General features: G+C 43.5%; 1 protein-coding gene and 1 pseudogene across 1 annotated transcript; both read right to left on the bottom strand.

Annotated features, from left to right (window-relative positions):
* Positions 1–570: 570 nt before the first annotated feature.
* On the bottom strand, positions 571–3,288 carry LOC4349689 (putative receptor protein kinase ZmPK1). The gene has a single exon (XM_015760000.3). The coding sequence runs from the start codon at positions 3,170–3,172 to the stop codon at positions 722–724; it is 2,451 nt and encodes an 816-aa protein (XP_015615486.1). The 5' UTR covers positions 3,173–3,288; the 3' UTR covers positions 571–721.
* A 649-nt stretch (positions 3,289–3,937) lies between these two features.
* On the bottom strand, positions 3,938–6,580 carry LOC107279491 (protein ROOT PRIMORDIUM DEFECTIVE 1-like; annotated as a pseudogene).
* Between the last annotated feature and the right edge of the window lie 8,252 nt (positions 6,581–14,832).

The raw sequence follows: 14,832 nt of genomic DNA, 5'->3' as shown, positions 1-14,832 counted from the left end.
TGTTGATTATATAGCCTATGGGCATGATAGCTGCTGTCAACAGAAGCTTTTTATACAAACTGCTATCTTACTGACCAGGATATATCTTTTTGGTACCTGGATGTTGCGATCAATGTTCCATACAACATGAAATAATATCTGAGTGACTTGAGCATTGACAATGAACATTTCTTTTAGTAATAGAGAACTGGCCACATTATTATTTGCTGAAAGAAAAAAATGCCATGGGATTTTCAGAGTAAGCATTTGAGAACTACTTAGATTATCTGCCTGGTACATGTGAGTACCTTTTGCATTACATGTTTGGTAATTATCACAGTATTTAGAACTTTCCTCCACACAAATTTGTATATGTGATGAAAATAGAAAATGTTATGGGATATGCATATCAAGGAAAATAGACTAACATGATCCAACTAAATTTAGTGAGCAGAAATTTGATCAAAGGTCAATTCAGAAAACTGCAACCCCAAAATGTGCATTACTTTGCCAATATAAAAAAAACTAGAAAAATATACCACCACCATTCCATTAGACCATTACTAAATAACATGGAAAAATTACGAGATATAAGTAAAACACACAATTATATAGAACATTATACACATTACAGTAATCCTAGGAAATGAAGACTTCTAGAATTAGTATGGTCCTCGCAATAACATACCACCAAGGGACTCCAATATTATAAATATTCTCCCTTCGGTACATTATTATTTTATTAACTTCTAGCTAAATCAACTGAAAGGAGGCTCTCCACTATTGATTCCATTGTTGGCCTTTTCTTCCTATCTTCCTCCAAGCAGGACACAGCCAACTTTACCAAAGTTTTTGCTTGCAAGTAGTTGAATTCATCACCCACTCTGAAATCTACGAACTCTGCTAACCACAATGATTTCTCATTGTCCAATCTATAACAAATCATCTTAATAAACTTCTTGAGCATCTCATGCACCTTCGTCTTATCCTCTCCAACGATTAAATCAAAGACTCGTCTTCCTGACACTAGCTCAAGAAGAACGACTCCATAACTATATACATCAACCTTTGCTGTTATTGGTAAACCAGATATCCATTCTGGAGCAATGTAACCTATGGTCCCTCGTGCTCGTGAAACATTTTGATTAGAGCCAGATCTACTAAGCAGCTTTGCCAACCCAAAGTCAGTGATCTTAGGTTCTAAATTCTCATCCAGCAAAATGTTCTCTGGCTTTAGGTTGCAGTGAATGACCCACTCTAGGCACTCATGGTGAAGATAAGCCAGTCCCTTTGCAACGCCTAAAGCAATATTAAACCTTTGCTTCCAATCTAACAAGATTTTACTGTTGAACAGTACATTAGCCAATGATCCATTCTCAACATACTCTAAGACCAGCAATCTATGGAATCTTTCTGAGCAAAAACCATATATTCTTACTAGGTTCATATGGTTGATTCTTGAAATAACATGCAACTCATCCTGAAACTCCTCCCTATTTTGCGTGACATTTTCCAACTTTTTTATGACCACTGCTCGATCGTCATCCAATATTCCCTTATAGACAACTCCTGAACCTCCCCATCCAAGCTCATGTTTAAACCTTTCAGTTGCCTTAACCAGCTCTCTATGACTATACATTCGGAAATGACTAGTCATCACCCTGTAGCCTTCCTCAGCTATCCATACTTGAGATGACCGCATCTCCTTCCTCAAGACAAAGAACCATGCAAATGCGAAGAAGAAAACCTCAACAATGAAAAACACACCGATAAACCCATAGAAGTAGAACCATTTTGGTTCCTCCCCACCAATCTTATTCATGTTACGAACTGCCTCTGTGGTTATTGTGTTTAAATGATCACAGTCAAGTCCACTTAGTGTATAATCATGTATACTAGACTGTGGAATGGGTTTTTTTGAAACATCCAAACTTGAAGGAAGTTTGATATACATCGTTCGCACAAAAGGTGTTGGGAAAGTCCTTCCATTAAAGAGAAAAGATTTTGGATAGCATGTACCATTTCCTTCTTGGTATTGAAATCCCTTGCATGTGCAGTCACTTATGCAAGTGTTCCAACACACCTCCCAAGGTACCTTTTCAATACGTTGTTGATCAGAACCCCAAAAATCAGTGTTTCGAAGTTGCAAAAATGTTACATTCTGTTTACCATCGCATGCAATTTCGACAATAGGCTTGCAACCTTGTGTCCAGTTACCCGGATTCCTCATCTTATAACCAGGTGGGCATGAACATCTTGGTGTAGGTGAATAGTGGCAGATTCCATATGGACCACACAAACCATGAGTCATGCATGTTTGAGGTTGAGCAATCCATGAAATTGTCCATGTTCCATCTGAGTTATTCAAGCTATAGAGTCTAAGATTACCATCATAATCCAAGGTAAGCCTTCTTTTAATCCCCAAGCTTCTATCAGAGGCAACACGGGCTTGATGCTTAGCAAGATCACTCGAAAAAAATTCTCCATAATCATCAAGACTACCTATCCTTGTACTGTTATAAAGGTTCCTATTATTCTCATAGTACTGGTAATCAGGATCTGGCCAGTATACGCCGGAAACATTAGTGTCATCATATATAAGTGACAATATCGACTGATCGCTGAAACGGAAGGTATAGTGACTAGGAACCTGTAACCCAGTGGTAGAGACTAACTTTGTTGTAGCGAGAATGCGTTGAGTAGGAAGCAAAGTATCTGTCGGTGAATCGAAACTTTGCCAAACAATGTTTCCACTGGAGTTCTTCAAGACAAGGTTACCAGTGTTCAATAATTGAACATATCGAACATTAGGGAATTTACCGTCAGTTTGCCACACGACTGTGCCGTCATAGTCAGTGAGGACTATGTTTCCATCCTTGCGCAGAGTGATCTCTGATCTCCTTGAGTGCACGGGACGGCCACGGTTTGCGCTCCATACGATGGCCTTGTCAGCTGAATTGGAGTACCAAATTGAGAAGGTGAAGGCGCTAGTGATGTTGTAGGCGTTAGTGATGTTGTAGAAGCCACATGAGAATGTGCCATCAGATGACTGCAGGATGTTGGTTTCATACTCTTCAACAAAGAGAGAGGATTTCAGTGGTAGAATATCATGAGTTGCAGCACTCAATGGTAGAGCAAGCAAAAAGAGGGTGGCAAGAACAGCAAGGGAAGTAGAAAGAAATGGAGCATCCATGGTTGCAGTCTTGGAGAGATGGTCTGAGCTTCAGAGATTGGATGAGCATAGCTTGACTACTACTTTGTTGCATGTGGTGCAATGTATCTTGAATGACAGTTCTGATTTAGTCAGAAATTCACAGTGCGGTTGGTGTGGCGTTTTGGAATACTTCTCTGCAGTTTTTGACTTTTTTGAAGTTATCCTGCAGAGAACTTCTGGTTGGGTTTTTTTTCTATTAGAAAATGACATTTACCTTGAATATATAGCCAAAACAAACATCCCTAAGATGCACCTTGAATAAATTATCTGCAAAGAGAACATTTGGATATGCTTGAAACAAGTGATCAAAATCGGTATTCAGTAGGTCCCTCCCATGCATGAATATACAGCCGAATGATGATGCTTCAGGATGACTCTTATCTCTTCGTTGAACTTGCTAGAATGGTCAAAAAAATATATGGATCAGTTCCGGTCAGTCACTATATTTGAACAGGGTCAGTAACTTGAGAGTTCTAAACTTCTAATGCAACATCACTGTCTAGATAATTGTTACGATTATCCTATCCATGTATCATTCTCTGGATTGGATTCTTCAGGTCCAGGTTCGTGCATATGGGAGCAAACAATACTACAATTACATTAGCTTGGAAGGAACAATCTAACTTAGTGAGTGTGATGCAAGTTTTGGGAAGTCCAAATTCATAATCCACTTCTGAATAAACATGATTCATTGCATCATATTCCAAAAAATATGAATGCTAGAAAGGTATTAAACATGATTCATAATCCACTTCTGAATAATCATTGCATCATATTCCAAACAACTGCATTGTTACTATTACTGGCATATCATTCACTGACCAACAAAACGAAAACAATCATGCGAATTTGACATCAAGATACCATTATTGACATATAATTCCCTGACCAACAAAATGAAAACAACCATGCAAATTTGACATCAAGATGTAACTGTAGATAACACGAGCTGAGTAGAGATTTGTGTATGGAAGAAATTGCCAGTTCTTATCAACAGCACCTTTCATTCAACAAGTTTGCTTTGGGGAAGATGATAGCTGTGGTCTCAGACAGGGTGAAGTGCGATATCTTCTGACCTCTCTGTTGGCATCTGTTGTCTCTTCCAGATTATGTCCCATCTCTTACGAACTTCCTTGCTGTATTCTACAGCAGCTTGCTCGTAATTCAAAGAAAGAACTGCTCGAAGACGATGATGCAGAGCTCCTTCTCTTTGAAAAACCTTTCCATAGAAAACGATTATTGTCCTTACAATAGATCAGTCCAAAGCATAAATGACTGCCCCTAGATCTTCATTGGAGCTATCTCTGCAATAAAATAAATCAGTGTAGTACTGTCAAAACTAATAATCTATGGAGGACTCCGGGGTTCAGCAACTGACCCTACTCGAGTGCCACTGCATTGTTATAGCTGCCAAGCACTATGATGCATTCCTTCTTCTCTAGGTGCAGTGCCGTTGCTCATGACAGCTGATTTTCTTAGCTTGCACAAGCTTCTAAGATCTTCACCAGATGACACTCTACCACCGACGTGTCAAGAGTTGCAAACACCATAGATGGTCAAGAGATTAAGAAAATGGTTTGCGGTCTTCTAAGCCATATGATTCTTGAACTTCCCAAGTATATCCTTGTAGAAATGATACACATATAAGCATTATAAGAATGCTCATATAAATTGCCTTCCTGATCATTAGGCTAATTCTCTGACAAATGCCACTTTGAGCTTCCAACAAGGCCTTCAGTGTTTGTCTGGCACATGTGATTCTATAACTCGTTACTACTTTCCTGATTGTGTTCCTCAGTAAACCGAAATGGACTGTCCATTTCATCAATGCCACGACATCCTGACAAAATAAGACCTAGCATTTTCCTTCTTACATTATAGACAGGGTTTGGATCAACCAGGCATCCCTTACTGTAACTCTCTCTAAGAAGGACATGCTGTGTGCTTCCTTTGGTTGAGATGTAGAAAATGCCAAGGTGCTTAAGAATAAGCTCCCGCAGGTTTACCTCCATACCAAAAGGTCTTCTGAAGTGGGACAACCTCTCAAGTGGTATCATCTTTTCTACTGTCAAGCTTAAAAGTTCATGAAGAATGCCAACAATACGTTTCTCGAGCCGCCCGACATTGTGGATTGGATGCAAATCATTCTTATCATAAGCCTTAGTATAGGGAAGCCTCTGCCAGTTCCCAAGCTTTTCCCTAAAACCATTCTCGATCTTAAAGCCGGCTGGCAAGTTTATAGGAAAAACATATTTTGTCTCAGATTCAGCTAACCATTTTTCTGTATATTCCTTCGCTCTTCATTCTTCAACATCAGCTACAGCTAGACTTTCATCCCTAGTGACCAATGTCAGAGTATCAGGGGAACCTAGAGAAAAATCAGACTGATGGTTTGTTAGTATAGAGCACCTATAGTCATCAGGCAGGCCAAGTTCCCTTCTTATGAGCCACAATGCATGCATATTCAGAGTTCCATCTTTCATTAGCATGAGGAGCTTCTTCAGCCGCTTAACAATAGCAGGCTCATTTTCCCTGATGACAGCATCTTCTTCTGCAATCAATTCAGCCATTTTTGGGGTGACCTTACAGCATTCATTCCTTTTGACTGGGTGCACATAAATGTAAAAAATGTGGGGATATTTCTTAAGGAAAGCGCCAATCTCAATATTTAGGCCAACCTCATGTCTCCACCTGGAGAGGAGTTGGAGAGATGCAAAGCCATTCCTCTGCTGAGATATCAACTCGTGTAAATCCAAAGCTAGCCTCAGGTTCTTCAGTTGAATCATCAGCTTGTCCAGTTTATGATCTCTTGTTCTGCCTTCCTGTCGAGTTCTTGCTGAATCAACTGGTTTTTTCCACCTCCTCTGTATGGTGCAATTATAAGGACCATGCTGAAACACCGCATCCCATATGTGCCTTCTGAGGGGAAAGACACGCAGATTTCTTTGACCAAACGCTATAGATGCCATTCAGTTGTATATTCAGAATCAGGCCTTACTTAGAGCTCACAAAACACCATCGGCATGCAAAAATGGATATGTGAATCAATGTCGATTTGTCAATCTGCAACAAAGAAATTGGATGCATTGTTATCTGTAATACCAACAAGGTAAACTAACTTGTCATCTGTAGAAACAACCAAATATGGAGGACTAATTAATTTTCTTTTATTATTGTTCCACAAGGTTGTGCAAAATAGCAAAGAAACGCAGGATGACAATCAGTTTTGGAAGAAGAAAGTGACAGAACCTTAACCTTGCTAGGCATTTCGTCGAACATCATGTGGTCAAGGTGGAGGAAGCAAACTCTACCGGATGGAGGAAGGCCGTCGAACGCACACGTACGGACAATAATGTAGGTGATGCCGACGAGAACAACGGCGACGAGAGGGATCGACGACTCTCTGCTTTCCCCTGGCTGGCGCTTCTGATTGGCTTCTAGCTAGAGTTGGGGAAACTGGAAAAGGAGAGCGTATTGGGGAGCTTCTCCTGTCTGCCGCTGATTCGCCTCGGCTCTGCCGTCGGCCAGTCCGCCATGGCGGGTTCGCCGGATAGCTATGGACCATTACTTGGTGTACGTCAGAGAAAAGAAATTAAAATTATACATTGTTTTTGGCTTTTTCAGTTATATACATACTCTTGAAAAAAAATAGAAAAATATATACACGTACCATTACGTGTGAACGCACGACCAATTATTTGGCGTGGCACGAAGGTGCCGGACCGATGGTTGGGACAATCCCGCGCCGTGGCACGTGGTAGCCGATTGGGAAGATTGTCCTAGCCGTTGGTCCCCTACCGCGCCAAACAATTAGTCACGCGTCCTCGTACCACGGTACGTGTATATTTTCATAATTCTTTCAAAAACATATATATAACTGCAAAAATTCTAAAAATAATGTATATTTTTTACTTCTTTTGTCAGTGTGTAATGAACATCTTCCCAAAACAACACTTGATTTTTCATTAGTTTTTCAAACACTACCCCACATTCATGAATTATTCATTCATGTTACATAATGAAAGAGAGATGAGGTAGTTAATTAATTATTACTAATTGTGATCACAGTCGTATCCACCAGGGCCACCAAAGGCGACATTGATGCCGGGGCGATAGAGGTCGGGGCCATCGCCCTTGATGTCGTAGCACTTGGGGTGGGTGACAATGGTGTTGACGGGGTCGTCGACCTGGTCGGCGCCGGTGTAGGCGATGGCGAGGTAGGCATGGATGCAGGCTGCGTTCTGGAGGCCATCGGAGGGGTACATGCCACTGCCCATTGGGGTGAGCGTGTGCCGCCCTCCCGGCCTCCTGTCCAGCACGTGCCCTCCCATCTCGTTGTGGAAGCTCTCGATGAAGGGCGCCGCGAACGCGCTCTCGTGGAAGTAGCCGATCGGCTCATCCATCAGCGACACCCACCACACCGCCGGCCCATCATCCTGCATCATCCACTCTTATATATAATTAATCAATTTAATTTCTGAATACTAAAACAAGTTCTGTTGCTAAAACAAAATTAATGGTACGTCCTGCGATACGGATTGAGAAGCCTCCTAGCTATCCCTTTCCCAATATATAGCATAGATTACTCATGCTAGCTCTATGTCTTCCTACACAAGTGTTAGTCATTTGTGATTTCTATAGTTGATTTTATTGAATAAAATGTGTGGAACATGTAATTTATTGTTATGTTTGCTGGTTGAAAATTGAGATGTGATTTCTAAATTGTGATTTTTGGGATTATATATATAGACTTACAGTTTAACAAGATAATATCGCATGTGTTTCATATGGAGATAAGCATCAAAGTATATAATTATTTAGGACATTATAATATGACAAATAATTTTCTTATAAAGAAAATTTTATTCAAAATGCATTAAGGTATATTGTCAAATATCGTCGTAGCGTTAGCATGGATATATTAATTACTAGTATATAATTAATCAATCTCCTTTTATTACATATATGTATCCCATAATCATTGCAATACATATATACGTGCCGCGTACCATTCTCTTCTTCATCCTTAAAAATATATAAGTATATTTCTAGATACTTAAAAAAAGTATTTCTAACTAGCTAGCAGCTGAGTGATGTTTATACGCAATGCAACAAGAAAATATTATATACTCCCTATGTATTTTAATGTACGACGCGCCGTTGAATTTTTAAACAACGTTTAACCATTTGTCTTATTCAAAATTTTTGTACAAATATAAAAATATTTATGTCATTCTTAAAGAACATTTAATGATAAATCAGGTTATAATAAAATAAATGATAAATTACATAATTTTTTAAATAAAATGAATGATCAAACGATAATAAAAAGTCAATGACGTCATACATTATAATACGTTATAATACGGAGGGAGTATGTTTTAGGACAGATGACCTATGCACCCTGTATATTACGACGTGGGTGAAGTAGGTGGTTCCACCAACCGTGGAAAACTTGTCGTATTTAGCACCAATGGCGTGCTTTTTGCTGGTCTGGACGAAAGAACACTCAAGGTTGAAGCACTTTAATTTCACGCCACCATCGTTCTGCATATATATATCCCATGCATTAATTACACCAGTGAGTAGCTATAGAGCACTGTAGACTGTGCTGTACATACCAGCTGACATCACCAACTTTAACTAGCATGCACCAAATTAATTTGTGTCATCTTCTTAAAGAAAAAAAAGAGTTTTAAGAAAATTAGCTAGCTGTTTTAAATCTAGCTAGTGCTCTATCTAACTATCTTACCACTATGCAGGTAAGAGGAGTAGAGGACTCCTACTGATCCTGACAGTTGATTATCCATCATGTGCAATATTGAATAAAAGAATTATGTGATCCTTCTATTAATACATCACAGGAAAGTAATAATAATAATAATAATAATAATAATAATAATAATAATAATAATAATAATAATAATAATAATAATAATAATAATAATAATAATAAATCTAATTAGCGTACTAAGAATTAGGAGATTCATAGGGGCCTACATGTCAAGAAACAACTGAATATTTATTTTTGGTATTTAATTCAAACATTCAATTTTCTGTAGAATATATTCAAATTAAATAAAAGTGACCAAATAATTTTTGTACTTCTAATGAAAACAGTATGTATGCAATTCGTTATAAGGTAGGAGAGACACTTTACAGTGGAGTATATGTAGAGCCGAGGAAGATCGTCACCAAAAAATTGAGGGTAAACCTGCATATATAAACAACAAATTAACGTAACATACGTTGGTATGTACGTGACACATATGGTATACATACATATAAAAGTGATAACTGGCCGGTAACATATACACATACAAAAATAAATATATAGAAATGGTAACGGGCACGTACGGCAATTCCGAGAGCAATTTGGTTGTCGATGTTGGGTGGATCTTTGCCTGGATTGGCGTAAATTCCCTGACTGTTGGACTGGCGATGGCGAGGAGAATTCAGAGGGTCCCACCCCAACTTTCCATATAGGAAGCCACGCCGATGCACCGTGATATGGCCCATTCACTCCATATGCCGCTGCAATCTGCGCACACATCATACTAATCCATCATCTTATATATGTTTAATTTGATGATTAAATTAATATAATCACTAGTGCTATACTCCATTCGTCAAAAAAAAAAATCAACCTTCCTTTAAAAAAAATCAACCTAGAAGAAGATTTGACCTTTTCTAATATAATAAATCTGGCCTACCTTTATCCAAATTCATGATCTTAGAAGGGGTCGGATTGAGTTTTCTTTTTTCTGATGGAGGGAGGATAGTAGTATTATTACTTACTTCTAGATTATAATTATTATTGCCAGCTTCATCATGAATACTGTTTGGAGGCACCTACCGCTTCGATGCCATGCCTGCTCCGCGAATTTGAACGAGTTGTTTCCTCCCAACACCACCATCTTCTCAACTATCTTGGGACGATCCACGCTTGGTTTAAACTGAACAATATATATTCATCACATACATCAGTACTAGTAGCTCTTAAACAGCAATTAGTTCTTTGATCTTAATTCTCTCCTTAATTTACTACTCCCTCCGTGTTTTAATAAATGACGTCGTTGACTTTTCGACCAATATTTGACCATTCATTTTATTCAAAATTTTTGTGTAAATATGAAAATATTTATGTCATGTTTAAAAACATTTGATGATAAATCAAGTCACAATAAAATAAATAATAATTATATAAATTTTTTGAATAAGACGAATGGTCAAAATTTGGAAAAAAACAGTCAATAGCATCATACATTAAAATACGGAGGTAGTATTATTTTCTTTCTAACAATTGCATACATACATGTATAAATGGTTGCATTTCTTAAAAAACTATTATAATATTCTATATGTTTTATATTTAAAACATTTTGATTTTGGTCTTTCCATCTCTCGTCTAAATTTACTAACATCCATATATATTTGAGTACATATATGAAACATATACATGAATCTATTCAGAATCTAAATGTTTTGTAGTTATAATTATAACGTGAAATAGAGAAAGTAGTAATCGACAATGAAAATGTTCAGACGTATGTACAGCACCAGGATTTTATGATCTTTGAGCAATGGATTCTTGAGGCTTGGTTGCTTGTATATGTCCACGCAGTCAATAATATCACCGCACTCGCTCTGTCAATTAGAAACCAAAGTGAGACTTAATTAGCACATGAAACTTTTTTGGGGGGTAAGGCCAATGATCACTGGAAAAATTACTGCCTGGACCAAAATGACCTCAGTTGTTCAGCTATATATAAATTCATGAATTCAACCAGATCGAGTATATATGAAGATGAGGAATATTAGATTTGAGAATTCATCTTGTGATTAACAAATTAAACATATTTATACTATGATATATAGCTAATGCATGGATATCTGCCAAGTAGTAACCTTACCAATCCTAAATAAAGAAGATTAACATAATGTAGAAATTCTTACCTCTATGGTCTTGATAATGTCATTGGGATCGATATGTACACCATGAACAGTAGTTGTCGTTGAAGCCAACAATATGCTTGCTGCAAAGAATGCAAGAAGAGACCTCATTCTCTAGGAGTCGATCTTCAGGACAGTCGAGGATCATACCGTTAGCAAACAAGATAATATGGAGGCTTTATATAGAGGTGTTTGTGGTGCATCGATAAGATAATTATGTATTAATCCATTGCTATCATTTTTACATTACTACACGGAAATAAGGAAAGGAGGAATAATGCTTCCTTGTATTCTGTAAAATTCATGATTGATTAATTAATACCATAAGTAAGTCTGCTGGTAAAATTCAAATTTCGAATGCAAGTGTACTAACCATATTTTGGTGGAGTGTCACGCCCCGAACTAGTACCGACCGGAACTAGCCCGTGACGCTCCAATTTAACCTGTTAATCGATACCAGTCCCAGGACACAGTGCTGGTATCACAGGAAGACAGATTATCACAGCAACAGAGGTCTCTTTATTATAGAGTAGATGTACAGTCATGTTGGGCTGCGGACAGATCCCGAGCTCACAACTGCATTACAAAAGGAAAACGGAAGCCGGGACTTGGACCAAACAACACAGGCGCGACTTGGGAACCAGGCCGAAACCCTAAAACTCATCGTAGCCGGCTTGCTCCTGGAAGAACTCATCAGCAGGATCCGCTTCGTCTTCTTCAGTGACTGGGGGGGATTATTTATATAGAGCAAGGGTGAGTATGGGGAGTACTCAGCAAGCCAAGGGAAATAAGTGTTTAATGCAGGCTTCAAGGAAAGGCCGTTGTTTTTGCAATTGATTTTAGTTGAACTCTTTTCTGAAAACAACTAAGTGAGTGCTTCTCAAACGACACGGTTGAGACAGTGCGTCTCGTCCGGTCGGAGTATGTGCAATGTATCAGCCTTTAGACTTGATTCAAGGTTGGCACCCGGCCAACAGCTTTTCAAACGGCCACCCGGGCCTACAACTTTCAAACGGCCACCCGGGCCTAGCTGATCCCATCAGCTGCAGATTTTTCAAACATCGAACCCCTTTCCACAACAGCAATTTCACAAGCAGTAGTCAAACAAAACTACGCTAGGAATCACCTCACATCCGCCCATGACCGTGGGCACGGCTGTTCGAACAGTTTGTTAACCTCTGCAGAGGGGGGGTACACTTTACCCACACGACATTACTAACCCGGATCACCCAGCCCATGGGGATCAGCCACGTCGGGAGACCTCCAAGCTTTCATGACAAGGCATTTCCAAAGCCGATACAGGTTTACCATATGCCGACGAGAGGGGTCCCAGACCAACAACAGGTTAGGTCCCAGACCATACTGTGCCAGGAAGCCCAGGGGTCCTCCCCGACACCACCCCGGCGAATCCACATGTCTCTCGACATCAAGGCTCCCCTGATAAGCTAGTTACTCAGCCAGGGGTGTCCCATTCCACCCATATGGTCGTACTTGTCTTATGTTTGGATGAAATTCCAAGGAATCGGTCCTTAAGTGCGAGAGCGGGAAAACCGTACACCCGGTACGTTCCCCGGTCCGCGGTTTTGGAAATTCATTTAGTTCACAAGCACCGACCCAGGTGTCGGGTTTTCCAAGTCTTTTGTAAAACTCAAGTTTTACCCAAGAAGTTGCTCAGATTTTAAATTTGAAGGCGCCCTTCGGTACTCGCACAGATTGCATGATTTCCGAGGCGCAACTGGGTGGTTACAAGGGAACATGGTATAACAATTAACAAAGGAAGGATCAAATGCAACAAACTAGGTAGATCCGCCAATCTGCCTTGCAGACGGGACAACAGATTAAGTGCGGCCCAAGGGAAAAGGAGCGGACCAGCCGAGCTAAATGGGCCGGCCGGCCCAAGGTGGCCCAAGTGCGCGCGCACGGGAGGGGAGGAGAGAGAGGGCCGGCGGACCGGGCTCACCGTGCGCGGTCCCGGGTAGGACCCGCTTGTCAGCGGCTCGGCTCACCGTGCGGAGGGAGCACGCGGCGCACGCGCGCGGGCGGGGGAGGGACGCGGTGCACGCGCGCGGTCTGCGGAGGAACGGATGCGGCGGGCCCACGCGCAGCCTCACGGCTCGCGGTGGAACGCGCGCACGGGAGGGGCTGACCGGGGTCGGCCCGTCCCAACCTCGGCTGAGCTGGCGCCGACGTGGCGCCTACGTGGCTGCCACGCGGGCCGGCGGGAGGTAGACGACGACGCCGTCCGGGACGGCGGACAACAGCGGCGAGCGGCGGAGCGAACCACGGCGATACCGGCGAAAGCGAGCACACCGGGTGGTTGCACGAGACAAGGGGAGACGAGCCAACGGCTCGGATTCGCCGGAGGAAGCTTGACGGCGGCGAATCGCGGCGGCGGCAACCGGCGGGGAGGGAAGAGGGAAACGGCGACGAGGTCACGAGGGGCCGATTCCCGGCGGTGAGAGCATCTACACGGCCAAGGGAATCCGATGCTAGCGTCGGATTGGGCGGAGCTACGCCGAGCGAGGCTGGCGACGAGCGGGTGCTACGGAGCTCGAGCGGCGATGGCGGCGAGCACACGGCGGGCGACGGCAACGGTCGGGGCGGCGCCGGCTAGCTACGGGGAGGCTACTCGTGCTACCACCGAAAACTAAGGGGGGGAGATGGAGTGAGGAGGAAGAACGGAGGGAGGCATCACCGAGGTGAGGAGAGGCGCTGTGACGAGAGGCCGACGGCGCGGGAGGGATCTCTCCGGCCTCGGGCCGGGGAAGAGGAGGAAGACGAGCGCCCGGAGTCCCCTTCCGCGTCCTAGTGCGCACCGGCTCCTCCGGCACACACGCGACGGCTGCGGTCGGTGAGAGGGACGGCAATGGCGCGGGCGAGAAACAGGGAAGAATGGGAGAAAAGGGAAGGGAGGGCGCTTGGGTTTATAGGGGGCGGCAATGTCGGTTTGGAAACCGACTTTGGCGGTCAAGGCGCGAGCTGGCGCTCCGGCTAGCGGCCAAAACGACGACAGGAGGGAGGGAGGATGACGCCGGTGGGAGGAAAAGGAGAAAAAGGAGGGAGAGAAAGGGGGGCTCGCCCCTTTCTTCTTTGGGAAAAGGGGGAGGGGAGCGGGGGCGTCGCGGCAGAGGGAGGAGGGCTCGGCCTCCGTCCCTTGGCGGCTTGCGCGCGGAGTGGCGGGGCCGAGGCGATGACGACGGCGATGACGGCGAGGCGGTTTGGAGCGGCGCGACGACACGGGCGACAGGCGCGGGCTGGCGCGGCAGAGGGTGACGGCGGCGGCGACCAGATGGTCGGCCACTCGGCACGCGCGCGCGGCTTGCAACGGGAGGGCGCGGCGGATGGAGAGGCGCGGCTCGAGCACGCGCACTGGCTGCGGGGCCGAGCGGCTGCAGGCGCGGCAGGGCAGCGGGGCCGGGCGGCGCAAACGCGACGCGGGCGAGGACCACGCGGGCGCGCGCGCGAACGACGCGCGGGGAGCGGCAGCGAAGGGGCGGAAAGGAGGGCTCGGCTCGGCGCGGGCGGCTCTCGCGCTCGCGCGCGGGATGCGCGGGCGGAGCAGAGGGAGAGGGAGGCACTCGGCGCGGCGGCTCACGCACGCGCGGACAGAGCGGAGGGAGCGGAGGAGGGGCGCTCGGCGCGGCTTGCGCGCTCGCGCATGCAGCGCGCGCGGCGCGCGGGCGGGG

Source organism: Oryza sativa, chromosome 11 (genome assembly GCF_034140825.1).
Source record: "Oryza sativa Japonica Group chromosome 11, ASM3414082v1".
Taxonomy (NCBI): domain Eukaryota; kingdom Viridiplantae; phylum Streptophyta; class Magnoliopsida; order Poales; family Poaceae; genus Oryza; species Oryza sativa.
This window is presented reverse-complemented; position numbering and strand designations above follow the sequence as displayed.